At 38.9% G+C, this 12,500-nt stretch overlaps 2 protein-coding genes across 6 annotated transcripts in view; both read right to left on the bottom strand.

The window, feature by feature from the left end:
• The window catches only part of LOC132890101 (uncharacterized), a 4,132-nt gene extending 1,056 nt beyond the window's left edge, over nucleotides 1-3,076 (bottom strand). For both annotated transcript variants that reach the window (XM_060926893.1, XM_060926894.1), the window contains exons 1-2: nucleotides 2,324-3,076; nucleotides 1-993 (exon numbers count right to left, since the gene is read on the bottom strand). The exon at nucleotides 1-993 is cut by the window's left edge and continues 1,056 nt beyond it. In XM_060926893.1, coding sequence (XP_060782876.1) covers nucleotides 1-303 — 303 coding nt within the window. In that variant the 5' untranslated portion in view covers nucleotides 304-993; nucleotides 2,324-3,076. The remainder of the gene's footprint in view (nucleotides 994-2,323) is intronic.
• Nucleotides 1-12,500, bottom strand: part of fbxo38 (F-box protein 38) — a 406,136-nt gene that overhangs the window by 200,730 nt on the left and 192,906 nt on the right. For all 4 annotated transcript variants that reach the window (XM_060927607.1, XM_060927608.1, XM_060927609.1 and 1 more), the window contains exon 9: nucleotides 5,266-5,436. In XM_060927607.1, coding sequence (XP_060783590.1) covers nucleotides 5,266-5,436 — 171 coding nt within the window. The remainder of the gene's footprint in view (nucleotides 1-5,265; nucleotides 5,437-12,500) is intronic.

The raw sequence follows: 12,500 nt of genomic DNA, 5'->3' as shown, positions 1-12,500 counted from the left end.
AAGATTGTTTTTGTCAGTGATGTCTAATGACATCACTTTACCAACTGTGTTGGCATTAGCCATTACATCAGACTTCATAAAGCGTGCCATAATTGAGGACATTAAATTAAACAGATCTCCCCCCAGAAACAGGATCATAGGGCGGTCTGTTTGGTATTGAGTCAAAAACGGTGCAACCTCTTTTGAGAATGATAAAAGAAATGCCAGTTTTGCAGGCATGAGGGGATCTGTGCACCCCTCTTTGACAGTAAGGTAGCTTAGTTGCTGGATTTGAGAATTTGCCAGCCTCGACTGCATGGACATATGTCGTAAAATCAGGAAGAATCCTTAACATTCTGTCAGTAACAGGCACATTTTCAACCCATCTAATTTTGCAGAACTTCAGTGGCATTAAGGGAGAGGTTTGTCCTACGGCTTTTGCATAATCTTCTCTCCGCGCAGGAGAATCTTTCAGTAGCCAGTATGCACTGCTGAGAAACTGGTCTAAATTCCATTGGGCAACATCTGCACCCTTTTTGAAAGCGCCATGTAAAATATGTAAGCCACAGCTACCCACATTTAGTAGGCATGTGTTCACATCATTCTCCATTTCTGTTTGTATGAGTTTGTGGAATTTCAAATTTACATTAGGTCCATCCACTGACAGTTGTACAAGATTTTAGTAAGTTAACCCTTCTGTTGCCTTGTGGAAGACCTTCACCATGTCCTCAGCAGTAGAGTGTCCCATGAAGTCAGAACTGAAATAATGGGTAGCCACAATATCATTGTCCCAAAATTTCACGTGTATGTCCATCTGCTTGGATTGTGTTTTCTGATTCAGGCTCTCATCAAACAGCAAAACATACCCATTCTGTGCTGATTTAATCCTGTCCATTACCAGTGACTTGCAGTATGGTGCAAGACCAAAAACAGTCAAATAAGAGGACTTTGTCTCTCCACATTGAAAGCTGCTGGCAATGTTGCTGTCTGGAAACATCCTCCTGAACAGAGAACCTGCAAACACCAACAAGAAAAAAAGATGTACAAGGATATAATATAACTCTGCAATATTAATTGAAATGCATTGCATAATCATAACAGCTATTCCACTTACATGTCACACTTAAAATAATTAACTTCAGTGTTTTAATGTTTTTAATATGACAACTATTGGGGCACTAGAGCTGTGGCTCTGTGAGATTTTTTGTGCTGACCCACATAATTTATTAAATAAATAATTCTTACATTAAGTTGAATCACCTTGTGTTATAGCACAGTAAACTAGACGAACGATTGTATCAATATAGACATACACATCTTTAAGTTTAATAGTAGCAGTGCATTTCTGTGTCTAAAATCTTGGATGCTACTTCTGAAACCAACCGTGACTGTATTACATGTTTCCAGTGAATGTGGTTAATACAGCACGGAGAAGGGGGGTTGCAACTTTGATCTGAAAATGGCCGCTGAATTTAGCTTAGATTCATATAAATTTCGTGACCTTAATGTTTCCTTGAGCTAATTAGTCCTACCAGGTAGCCCGCTGCGTTCGTCATTTCAACAGAGAATACCGCACTATGGTTGTAAAAAAAAAAAAAAAAACGAGCACTTCACTCTTGATAAACGACAGCTCGGAACGAACGGTTTGAAAGTCAGAGCTGCTTGACAGTGTTGCCAGTTTCCTGCCCAATTGGGCTGTTTAGGATGGCCGTCTGCCGGTAAAAAAGGGCATTGGGTGGGTTTTTCTGTAGATTTATGGCCATAGAAATCAATAGAATTTGGTTTAAATTGGGCAGGATTTGGTGCCTCCAGGCGGTTTTTGAGCATTTTTTGGGCTGGAAATCATCAGTCACATCTGGCAACCGTGCTGCTTGAGCCACTCTCGGAGTGGCAGTTTATGAACATACCCAACCATTTAGCTATTCAAGATAACAACAGCCCATGGAAGCATGGTTGATGGTTTATGCTTGCGTCTACATTTAAAACGATGTTCATACAGATCACTAACGTTACCGTGCATATTCTGTCAGATTTGCCCAGCAAAATTAATGGCCAATGTTTTTGACACCACCAACGCCACCACTGAAGCACTCTCGGAGTGGCAGTTCATGAACACGCCAAACCTTTTAGCTAGCTAACACTCCATGGAAGCATGGTTGGTGGTTTGCTTGCATCGACATTTAAATCGATGTTCATTCAGACCACTAACACTACTGTGCATATTCTGTCAGATTTACCAAGCGAAATTAATCACCAATGTTTTTGACACCACCAAACATAGTACTACTAATGCATCTAAAGTTACAGGCTAAGTTGGCTAACATTAGGTACATTGCATACGTACCACTCTTTTCCGAGGACCTGTATGACCAGTGGGACTCGGTCAGCTTCAGACACCACAGGATTTCAGCCTCCAGAGTTTTTGCTGGTATTAGACCAAGGTGTTCTCGGCTGCTGCTGCTACTGGTGAGTCGCGTGGTGCCAACATCGCTGGAGGAGGGGGCGGGAGCAGCTTCAGGCTCTCTTCTTGTTGATGGCTGAACTAGCATCGCTGTTATGAGGTCGATGCTCTCACCGCCCAGAGCCGTGCAGCATGTTTTTTTCCAGTTGCGTGGCTCCGCAGTGCGTACTCTCCCATATTTGAGAGAAATATGACTGTTTTACAAACACTACATTTAGCCCTGTGGTCGTCAATTCGTGATAGCCAGCCTTTGAACGAGTCATTTTCGAGCCAGCTTTCTTGGAACCTGCATTTGCCAGGCATGTTTGCCTCAACTGACACAGAGTCCCGGGCTTCTGTGGGCTCAAAGATTTTGCATTCTAGAATGTTGCACATTTTAGAGCGTGAAACGTTGTAGACTAAACGAAAACCTTAAGAAACAACGTTGGAGACTAAACAAAAATAAGAAACAAAATATACTCAAATTTTGCTTCTACACTACTGTTGAGAAAATTCCATGATATTCCATGACTGTGCATGCAAAATGGTCAAATTCCATGACTGGAAAAACCTTTATTGAAATTCCATGATATTCCAGAAATTCCATGACCCGTGGGAACCCTGATATATATTATATATATATATACACACACACACACACACGTATATATACACACACACACAATATATATACACACACACAATATATATATATATATATATATATATATATATATATATATATATATATATACACACACACACACACACATATATATATATATATATATATATATATATATATATATATATATACACACACACACACACACATATACATACATACATATACATATATATATATATATATATATATATATATATATATATATATATAATGCTCAGCAGACACATTAAGATTCATTATTTAATTTTTTGCCCAAAGTGACCTTTCAGTTTACATCTTGCATCTAAATGTATGCATGTAACCCGACTTTAGGGCAAGGCCTGGCATTTGAGCTCATCTTTTCACAAGTTGAGCCTGATTTCCAGCTTTTGGCAACCCTTGATGCATTAACCAACATTTAAGTTGTTCTACATTGTGGTTTTGAATGTCTGCATATATGAATTTTCCTCCAGATATTCCGCCATCTTCTAGTGTAATTCACTGCATTTCTTTACTGTTTGCCATTCTTTTAGAATTGTGTTTATATGAAACACAATCAAGTGATGTGTTCTGAATATTCATGAGCGAAAGCTACGACATTCTTGATAAACACTATTTGAATGTGGGTGAGCTGGGGCCGAAAGTCCTTGCACTATGCCATAGCAAATGCTGTTGTAAATAGGTGCAGTGCAAAAGAGTGCAGATCCCAAGAGCCTGGTACAGCCACATAAGAGCATTCCTTAGAACACTTTTCAGAGTTGAACATGCCTGCTCAGCTGATAGGTAATTATCAGCCTATAATAACCTCAGAGACATGGCTGTAGACATGCTAGTTTACAGGAGCTGCAGAATAGTCAGAGAATAGTAATGTGAATAAGGGAAAATCAATTAGAATTTCTAGTCCACTTGGAACTTGGCTTTTAAAACCATGAACGGAATTTTCTGTGACTTGTGCCCTGACATACCTCGTACATTTCCAAAAATATATTGTACACTACATGTTTAAATGGCAAGAGGAAGAGCAGCTGATGGGGAACTTTAACTCATTTGTGACTCATACTCTATTCCTAGAAATGGTCCCAGACAAACACCTTTACTTCAGCACATAATCTTACCTGGATACCGTAGACTTGTACCCAAGACCTGCTGCTGTGATCATAAAAACTATGATGCTCATAACTGAACATCCTTTCAACAAATTTAGTGCCGTCTGACAATTTAAATATATAAATTTAGTGCCGTCTGACACTTGTGGAAGCGTTATGATGTGTAATCCTACAATCACACAGAAGAGGATTGGTTCCAATTTGATTCTAGTTCATCTAAAGGTATCATCCATTTGTCATCTCATGGAGTTTTTCCTTGCCATTTGTGTATCCAACTTGCTCATTAAGGATCTAAATCAACAACTGGATTAATGCAAAACATTTGTGATAATGTCTATTGTTGAAAGTGCTATACAAATAAATTTTCAGTGAACTGAAATAATCCATACTGGTGAATGTAAAATATTTTTAGTATTATTGTTGTGGCTTGTTCTGGTCAAGGAAATGTCTATAAAAAAAAAAAAAAAAAAAAAACCTTGCATACCCTTGAGGCACGTATGTATACAAAACCTCATACGTACAAGGTTTTCCGTTTATCATTTATTGAAAAGCCCTTCAAAAAATGTATTGAAAACGCTGTTTTGTAGTGTAAGGCATTCGTTACATTAATTATTTTTATACTTTGTGAGGTATTAAACACATCTGCAATAAAATGGAGAAGATCTATAGCTGAGCCCCTATACAAAAACTATGACTTTTACACAGTTTGTAAGGAATTGAGCTTCCAATTATTTCTTTCGCTTTGAAACAATGGATAGACGTAAAAGGACTATAATTACATTTTTCTATACAAGGACTGTAGCAATGTGGTTTAATCAATTGGCTGAAGAACATAGCCAAAACAACAACAAAAACAAAACTGTGCCAAAAGTCAATGCAAACATTAAATTAAGATTGTCTCCTAAAATATACCAAGTACTCACTTGCAGTTAACACAAACTGTGTACCGACTGAATTGAAAAAAAAAAAAACTTTGTGACTAAAACAACTGTGTAAAACTTTTTATAATAAAACTTTTTAAAAAGCAAAGTTAAAAGAATTAAGAAACATTTGATTTAGAAATTCATAAATACCTGTGATCCAGCTGTGTGGATTGTGAAGATGCGGGCAGTTATAAATAACAAGATACTTGATGGAGGGAAACACTTCATTAACAGCTTTCATTCCAACATCCGTGATGATTCCTGGGTTTTCTATTACATCAGCAAGGCCATATTTGACCAACTCAGTATGACTCAATTTACCTATGAAAGAAGGAGTTCCAATGAGTTCCAAGAAAATAAGAGACCAATTTTGATAGAAGATTAGACTTAATAATACACTGCGTTTTATAGAATCTTTTCCAAGCCATTTCCAAATATCAAACTCAATAATGTGATTTAAATAAAACACAATTTTTGAACAAAAAAGTAATAATTTCATGTTTTCTAAGATTTGAGAGAGTACAGTGTCTTGTCTTCTAACCAAACATGCTCTGACATAAAATGACATCTTAATATTCAGCTGATTGGGAGAAAAATTAATGTGATCAAATTAGATAATGCTTTTTTTTTTTTTGGGGGGGGGGGATATTTAAAAATTTATCTAAAATGGGCTAAAATGTACCTATAGCCATACACAAAATGCATACAAACAGATCTTGTTCTGGTCATTCACTATGCTTGTATCATCCCACTGACTATGAGAAACATTAGTGTTCTCAGCTAAGCACCATCTGAACCAAAGTAAGCACAGAAAAGTGGATGGATTTAGAAAGACAACTGACTTATGGATATTGACTTTGATCCACTACCATCATTGACTCTCAAAAAAAAAAAAAAAATCACATAAAATAGAACATAGTCCAATACACACTCCTCATACACTATCTTCTCATGCAGAGGCTATATGGGAAATTTCAAATACATTCTGAATTCTGGAGACTCTGAATTGGCTTTGAAAGGAGTGATTCAAACATGAACATTCACACATAATTAGGTCCATAAATATTTGGACAGTAACCATTCTTGTTATTTTAGCTATATACAACAGTATATTGGAGTTGAAATCAAATACTGACTTAATTTCTGTCATCTCTCTCCCCCCCCCCCCCCCCCTTTTTTTTAAGGGACCAAAGAACTAACCATCTTTCTTTGCAGTAAATTACTGCCTGAAGTCTGGAAACCATAGACCTCACCAGACATCGTGTTTCTTTGCTGGCAACACTCTGCTAGACATTTTTCAGTTCTTGCTTTGTTCTTGGGGAGTTTTGCCTTCAGCAAGTGAAATTCTCAGTTGGAGGTCAGGTTAGGTAATTGAATGTGTAAAGCACACTCTAGCAGGTTTTGAAGTATTTAGTTCGAGCTGAGCAGATAGCATAGCCCAATACACTAGAATTCATCCTGCTGTTCTTGCCAGCAGACAAATCAACAACAAAAATACAAGGAAACCAGTTCTGCTGGCAGCAATACATGGCTATGCTATAAAATGAGGTAGTATGCATCAGATCATGAGCAGTTGGTTCCTTTCTCCATATTCTTCTCTTCCCGTCATTCTCGTACAAGTTTATCTTTGTCTCATTTGTCCACAACGTGCTGTTCCAGAATTGTTTGGTTTTGAATATTTTTTTTGGCAACCATTAATCTGGTCTTCTGGTTTTTGATGTTTACCAATGGTTTACATCTTGGGGTAAACCCTCAGTACTTACAATGGTGCAGTCTTCTCATGATTGTTGACTTTGAGACAGATAGGCCTACCTCTTGGAGGGTTATCTTGATCTGAAGAACTGTTGTGAAGGGGTTTTTCTACACCAGCGAAAGAATTCTTCTGTTATTCAACAACTGTTTTCTTGGGCTTCTGGGCCTTTTAGTGTTCCTGAGCTCACAAGTGAGTTCTTTCTTTTTAAGAATGTAGCAAAGGATTGATTAATTTTTTGGTGCTTTTTTATGATTTGAAATAGTTTTGCTATGACTCTGATAGGTTTATTTTGATTAACCAGCCTAATGATGGCTTGTTGCACTGATCATGACAGCTCTTTGGAATTCATATAGAGCAGGGGTGGGCAATTATTTTTTCCATGGGGCCACATGAGAAACAGAAAATTTTGTGGTGGGCCGGACCAAAAGGCTGAACTAAATTCTGCATAATATTAATTGTATTTCTTTATATAAAGCAGTAAATAACATTGTTTTTACAAGCTGCTAAGACTGGTGAGAGTATGGAAAAAATGAGGTTGCCTTACAAAAAATGTCATTTATTCAATCAAATTTCCCAAAACAATGGTTAACAAAATATGAACGTTTGTACCTTTTTTTTCCAGTCACATTCACCCCAAAACACAATAAAGACATCACAATATTGTCTTTCTACTCCAAATATCAAGCAAGATACATCATATTATTATAATAATGATGCCCACATTTGTAGTCTAATCACCTCATTTGGTGTTTTTCAGTTTTTCGGATCTGCTCTCCGCAAACTAAACACACGGCTTTATCTCTGACTTCAGTAAATAAATACTTAGCAGTCCATGTTTTGTTGAAAGCCCTGCATTTGGCATCTAACTTTCTTCTTTTTGCGGACATTTTGGGGGCTAAAGTCTTCTTGTGACCAACGTCTTCTTGTGAACAACGTCGATTCGGTGTAGGTATCAGATCTACAGATCGGCTCAGGCTCTGGCGCCTGCTGGTGACATCACACTATGTGATTGGCTGGACCGTTTGAAGGATGACGTACAAGTTTGTGGTTGGTCTGGACAAATTACGGAAGTAGTTATCGCGGGATTAGGTTTCTTGGGATTTCATGTCATGTTCATATCGCGCGCATTGCGTTTTTGTTGAACACAACTTCAAAATAAAAGCAAAAGCACATTCAGTCCATGCATGAGGTAAAATTAGAAAATACGTTTATTTTGTAATTTCTAGTTAACCTTATGCGGGCCGGTCAGAATGAACCAAAGGGCCGGATGCGGCCCGTGGGCCGTAAAATGCCCAGGTCTGATATAGAGAGTTAATAGCAACAGATTTTAAATACAAATGCAGCATTTGAAATCAACTCTCGACTTTTTCCTTGTTGTAATCCTAAAAAGTACTGTTCTTCCTGCATTTTTCACCCAATTAGGATGAAAGTCTCTTTAATTTAAAGCAGAATGTCTGGAAATCAAGCATACTGGCATTTAGATTAAGTTCAAAAAGCTGTAATACAGGTGTGGTCAAAAGTTTACAGACACTCATCATGAACAAGAAAGTCATGGCAATACTGGACTTTTAAAGATTTCTTTGAACTGTTCTTTTTCTGGGGAAGAATGATTGTACAACATAGGTCTTTAATAGGAAACAAAACAAGAACTTTGTGAACAAGTTTTAATTTATTTTGGGTTTTCTTAAATCAACACAGGGTCAAAATTATAAATGCAAGGTCAAAAGTATACATACAGAAGAACTAATATTTGGTTAAAATGTCCCTTAGCACGTTTCACCTTGACCAGATGCTTTCAGTAGCCATCAACAAAATTCCAGCCGAATTCTGACTGGATATTTGACCACTACTCTTGGTAGAATTAGTAGCCAAAATCAATTAAATTTCCTGGTACTGACCTGAAATTCAAATTTCATTTGAAACTCATATCGATAACATTACCCGGATAGCTTTCTTTCATCTCAGAAATATTGCTAAGATAAGAAATGTAATGTCACTACACAATGCAGAAAAACTAGTTCATGCTTTTGTTACCTCGAGGTTGGATTATTGTAATGCCTTACTGTCTGGATGTTCCAATAAGTGCATAAACAAGCTCCAGTTAACTCAAAATGCAGCAGCAACAGTCTTTACTGGAATTAGAAAATATGACCACATCACCCCTGTCTTATCCACACTGCATTGGCTCCCAGTCAAATTTCATATTGTTTATAAAATACTACTGTTGATCTTTAAAGCACTGAATGGTCTTGCACCACAGTACCTGAGCGAACTTCTGGTCCTTTATGACCCACCACACCTACTTAGATCAAAAGGTGCAGGCTAGAGGTCTGTGCGGGTCGGATTTTTCAGTCCCGCTCCCGCCCGCGCCCGCATTGTGCAGTCCCACTCCCGCCCGCAAAGAATTATGATTTTCAGTCCCGCTCCCGCCCGCACCCACAAAAAAATTATGATTTTCAGTCCCGCTCCCGCCCGCAAATCCCGCATGATGCAGATGTTCGCGTTATTTCTCAGGAAAGTTCTTGTCTTGACACAGCGTGATGGTGCCCCGCCCCCTACTTTGAGTGGATTTGAGCATAAACATCTACAGCTCACGTTTGTTATTGTTTACCTTATTTCTGAATTCAGCATGTAGTATCTCTAGTAATAATAACTAGTGCTGTCAAACGATTAAAATATTTAATCGCAAATCACACATTTTTATCACATGAGAAACCATTGTAATTCTCTGATCAGCATAAAAAAGTGAATGGGCTTGCTTTGTACCAATGTTTTTTTTTTTTTTATTGCAAAGCAAAGCTAGTAAAAGAAATGAATTGATTTCCTGCTTGCGTTAGTCTACAACTTTAATCAGAGAGACATGTTACACAGTGATGGTAGGCTTGACTCAATGCTATCCCAGAAATCCTTCCTGTAATATGCAAATGTGGCCGCCTCTGATTGGACAGCCAAATTTGCATATTACAGGAAGGATTTCTGGGATAGCATTGAGTCAAGCCTACCGTCACTGTGTAACCTGTCTCTCTGGTTAAAGTTGTAGACTAACGCAACAAGTAAATCAATTCACTCATGGTTCTCTTGCTAGCTGGGTGTGAACTGCGAGTCATTAGAGTGATCAATGGCAAGTTTAAGATGCTATTTCTCACTCAATCCGGCAGTCTGACTTTCTCTGCAAATTTAGGCATCTTAAAATGTTTTTATTAATGCCAAATAAAATACCCAGCACAAATTATATATGATAGACATAAATTAATAATTTATTAATTTTATTTCAAGCATGTTTTTAGTTAGCGGGACTGCAGCTTATTACCGCTCCCACCCGCGCCGCATGTGTGCACTCCCGTTCCTGCCCGCGTGCGCATATGTGCACTTCCGGTCCCGCCCGCACCCGCAATGAGCTTTCAAAATTTGTCCCACACCGCACTGCTTTGCGGCGGGTCCCGCGAGAGTGCAGGGCTCTAGTGCAGGCTATCTGCTGGTACCTCGTATAGTGAAGGCTACATCAGGGGGCAGAGCCTTTTCTTACAAAGCCCCACAGTTATGGAACAACCTTCCAAGTAGTGTTCGGGAATCAGACACAGTCTCAGCATTTAAGTCTAGGCTGAAAATATATCTGTTCAGTCAAGCCTTTTGTTAATATTTTTATTAGGTAAAGGAGTAGATCTGGAGGGTCCTCAAGCATAGTGTGTTTTGGTAAACTGGGATGTATGGATGCTGTCAGCCCCCACTCACTTGCTCACTCGAGTTTGTTGACAGTGTAGTGGCTGGCTGCTTTATGTCCCAGGGCGCCCTCATGCCTGTGTTACCTTCTGGCTCTCCCCTTTTAGTTATGCTGTCATAGTTAGTTTTGCCAGAGTCCCTGCTTGCACTCAGTGCAAAATGTATACTGTTCTTACTCATCAGGTGATATTGGGCATACCTAACAACCTGTGTTTTCTTTCTCTCCCCCCCCCCCCCCCCCCCCCGTCTGTCCCTTTGAGTTACATGTCAATCCTGAGATCAAGATGCTGACCTCTTCTGCTCCTTGGACCTGCCTGATCCATCCTGATGCCCTATGTCTGGTTAGAGTCTCATCACATTGCTCCTGTGGAGGACGGCCCCATATGGACAGTCGAAAGTCACACTTGGAAGACACTCTGGACACTTACAGAAATGCTTTTATGGCTGAGGACTATAGTTGACTTACTAACTTTAGGACTAGAGTTGTCATGAACAGTTTTGCACTCAAGTTTCCAGCAATGAAGAGTTTATAACTTCAACAAAACAGACTTCATGTTAAAACTGTTAAAATGTTATAAATCATGCTGTTATCACCCAAATAAGGATGGATTCCCTTTTGAGTCTGGTTCCTCTTGAGGTTTCTTCCTAATGTTGTCTGAGGGAGTTTTTCCTTGCCACCGTCGCCACAGGCTTGCTCACTGGGGATAGACTAGGGATAAAATTAGCTCATGTTTAAAGTAACTAAAATTCTGTAAAGCTGCTTTGTGACAATGTCTATTGTTAAAAGCGCTATAAAAATCAACTTGATTTGACTTGACTTGAATTTTCAGCACAGTCCACACATTTTCATTCAGGTTGAGGTCAGGCTATTCCAAAATCTTTATGTGAGCCTGCATTATCTTTTCCACAACTATCTCTGATGTCTGTTTGGGGTCATTGCCCTGTTGGGACACACAATTGTGTCCAAGTTTCAATCATCTAGCTGATGGTTTGAAGTTATATGCTGAAAAATTCTGATAGTCCCCCTTTTACATTATTCCACCCACTTTGAGCAATGCATCAGTTTCACTGGCAGCAAAACAGGCCCAGAGCATGATGCAACCACCACTATGCTAAACAGCTGGTATAGTCCTTTTGGGGTTGAATCCCTCACCTTTACTCCTCCAAACATACCTCTGATTATTGTGGCCATACTTTCCTCCAGAAGGTCTCTTTGCCCATGTGCTGAGCTGCAAACTTTCTTCAACCTGGAAGCCATCAATTTTAGAGCAGGGGTTTCTTTTTTTATGGCAACCTCTCAGACAATGTAGCTCATGGTGGTGTAAAACTCGCTTGACTCTAGACTGTGACATTCCACCAGCTTCCAGTTCATGGAAGGCCTGTGCCTTGGGGGTTCCTGACCATCCAACCAATTTCCTTTTAGCTGAGGGTGGCAGTTTGGGTCTTACTCCAGGCCTTGGCATAGTAGCTACAATCACTTGTACTAATGTAAAATCGTTTGAACTGATTATCTTGGAATTGGCAGGTGTTTAGAAATGGTTCCAAGAGACATTCCTGAGTTGGGTAAATCCATTATCCTCTTTCTCAGGTCTACATTGAGCTCCTTGGATTTCAACATAGTCCTGTGTGTTGGTCAATCTAATGCGTGCTGTCAAACAAACCCCTTTTTCCGATAGTCAATCATGATCAATAACAGCTATTGTTAAGAGGCATTGCTAAGTTAAGACATTTTGAAGCTTTCAGTACCACTGAATTAATAATCTAAATAAGCACATGTAATTTTTTTAACCCTGTATGTATAATTGATTTCAGAAAATGAAAAATAGTTTTGTATATTTTTCATTTCTGTGTCGTGCCAAAAAAATTGGCCCCATCCCACTCGGGACTGCAAGACACCCACACTTTGCAAAAC

The sequence above is a fragment of the Neoarius graeffei genome, chromosome 8, assembly GCF_027579695.1.
Source record: "Neoarius graeffei isolate fNeoGra1 chromosome 8, fNeoGra1.pri, whole genome shotgun sequence".
NCBI lineage: Eukaryota > Metazoa > Chordata > Actinopteri > Siluriformes > Ariidae > Neoarius > Neoarius graeffei.
Note: the sequence above shows the minus strand (reverse complement) of the source record. Positions and strands in the feature narration are given on the sequence as shown.